At 41.9% G+C, this 2,370-nt stretch overlaps 1 protein-coding gene across 1 annotated transcript; it reads left to right on the forward strand.

Annotated features, from left to right (window-relative positions):
- Positions 1 to 939: 939 nt before the first annotated feature.
- On the forward strand, positions 940 to 1,866 carry LOC110541424 (olfactory receptor 4B13-like). The gene has a single exon (XM_021628177.2). It carries the CDS (start codon positions 940 to 942, stop codon positions 1,864 to 1,866), a length of 927 nt encoding a protein of 308 aa, XP_021483852.1.
- Positions 1,867 to 2,370: the final 504 nt, after the last annotated feature.

Genomic DNA, 2,370 nt, shown 5'->3' on the forward strand with positions numbered 1-2,370 from the left:
AAAAAAACTCTCCTGATCATCTCTACCCAGTTGTATGCTTGCAAATGGCTCTTTTTAATAACGAGATCTGATTTGTTGTGTTTCATGATTTATGAGATTTAAATACTGTGACTTTGACTGACTTCAGGATACCAATCTGGCACTCCCAAGTGTGGAGTTTGGGGAAGTTGTGCTTAAGGCAGTTCCAGATGGCCTCGATAAACTTGTGTATAGGTTTAGACTTTCCGTGTAACACACCGATGGAAGTGCCTGGACGCGCATTTGATGGCAGTTTCTTCCTAGAGTGGTGGGTTTTCATGTTTACTACTGAATATGAGACCAGCTATACCCTTCACAGTAGCACTTGGATCTCTTCAGCTAATCACCTTTTCAAGCAAAAAGCCTTGATTGATATTTAAAATGAGTGTTTCTTTTTATGTTTTTTGGAAATTTACTTGATTACGGTGAGATATATATTCATGTGCATTAATATATTGATACAATAGAAAATGGATACTCTTAGTCACAGAAGAAAGAAACATAGCAGTGAAGAAGTCTGCTAAGGGGATTCTCCAAGAAGAAGAGGTATCAAAATAGAGTAAAGACAGTGCAAATATAGGTTCTTAACTTGAATCGCTGCCCAAGTTCAGAATATGGTAGTCATAACATCAATGTACTGAAACTTAGACTGGTTCTGTACCCAGAATTAACCTCTGTGTGTGTGGTTATGGGCAAGTAATCATTTCTCTGGATTTCTATTTTCCAGTGATGAAACTAAGTAAATTAAAATATAAAGTGTTAGAGTGCTATATCGATTTCTAAATTAATACATATTGGCTAAAGGAGTAGCTATTAAGTGGGTTGCTTTCTCTGACATCCTGTAAGTGGTGTGAGCTGTTGCCACAATGTTTGCTTTCAGGACCTTCACTGCCTGATGTCCATTACTTCTGAACTGCACCCATGGCCAAGGCAAATAACGTGACTGAGCTGATCATCACTGGCCTTTTCCAGGATCCCGAGGTGCAGGAGGTGTGTTTTGTGCTGTTCCTTCCTGTGTACCTGGCCACAGTGCTGGGAAACGGCCTCATTGTTGCAGTGGTCAGTGTCAGTAAGAGCCTGCACTCCCCCATGTACATCTTCCTGAGCTCCTTGTCTCTGGTGGAGATCTGTTACTCCTCTACTGTTGTCCCTAAGTTCATCACCGATTTACTTGCTAAGGTTAAAACCATCTCCCTGAAGGGCTGTCTGGCTCAGATATTTTTCTTCCATTTCTTGGGGGTTGCTGAGATATTTTTGCTTGTGGTGATGGCCTATGACCGCTATGTGGCCATCTGCAAACCTCTTCACTACATGAACATCATGAGTCGTCAAGTGTGTCACATGCTGGTGGCAGTTTCTTGGCTGGGGGGCCTGATTCACTCCACAATCCAGATCCTCATCACCATTCCATTGCCCTTCTGTGGTCCCAATGTGATTGACCACTACTTCTGTGACCTGCAGCCATTATTCAAGCTTGCCTGCACTGACACCTTTGTGGAGAGTGTCACTGTAATGGCCAATAGTGGCTTAATTGCTCTGTGTTCCTTTCTTGTTTTGGTGTCTTCCTATATTGTCATCCTGGTCAACTTGCGGAACCATTCTGCAGAGGGGAGGCGCAAAGCCCTCTCCACCTGTGCTTCTCACATAACCGTGGTCGTCTTGTTCTTTGGACCTGCCATCTTCCTTTATATGAGACCCTCCTCCACCTTCACTGAAGACAAACTGGTGGCTGTGTTCTACACGGTTATAACCCCCATGCTGAACCCCATCATCTATACACTCAGAAATGCAGAGGTGAAAAATGCCGTGAAGAAGTTGTGGGGCAAAAAGAACATAGGGATGAAGTGAAGGAGGGCTAAGGGATGGAACATGATCTTAAGAAGTAACCTATTGTTGAAGTGGGTCTGTTTTCTGTGAGATATTAAAAATGGTGACAAAAATATGACACCATATTACTGCTTATGTGACTCTCCTTAGTAGGTCAAAGTTCTGTGGCATCCTCACATTGCATGCAAGCACAGTTCTGAGCTGCTCCTCCGGATTCTTAAGGAACTTGATTATCTTCTTGATACCTGCCTTTGTTACTGCTTGAAGCATTTGAATATCATGGCTTGAAGATTCAAGCCAAATAAAAATAGAAAGCCTACTAAAAATTTGTAATATTGGGTCAGCCCAAAAAACATACATGGACTGCTGAATACATGGTGTATGGACTGCTGAACAGGTTATATTTAGGAATGTAATATATGCATATGATAACAATGAAAAAAAAAAAAGGCCGTGAAATTAAAGGAGAGTATGGGAAGTAACATGGGAGCATTCGGTGGGAGAAAAAGGAAAGGAGAAATTTTA

Source organism: Meriones unguiculatus, chromosome 18 (genome assembly GCF_030254825.1).
Source record: "Meriones unguiculatus strain TT.TT164.6M chromosome 18, Bangor_MerUng_6.1, whole genome shotgun sequence".
Classification (NCBI taxonomy): Eukaryota; Metazoa; Chordata; class Mammalia; order Rodentia; family Muridae; genus Meriones; species Meriones unguiculatus.

Bases quoted from the DNA above. Each gene is read 5' to 3' on its own strand.
- LOC110541424 (XM_021628177.2), top strand. From the start codon at position 940: ATGGCCAAGGCAAATAACGTGACTGAGCTGATCATCACTGGCCTTTTC.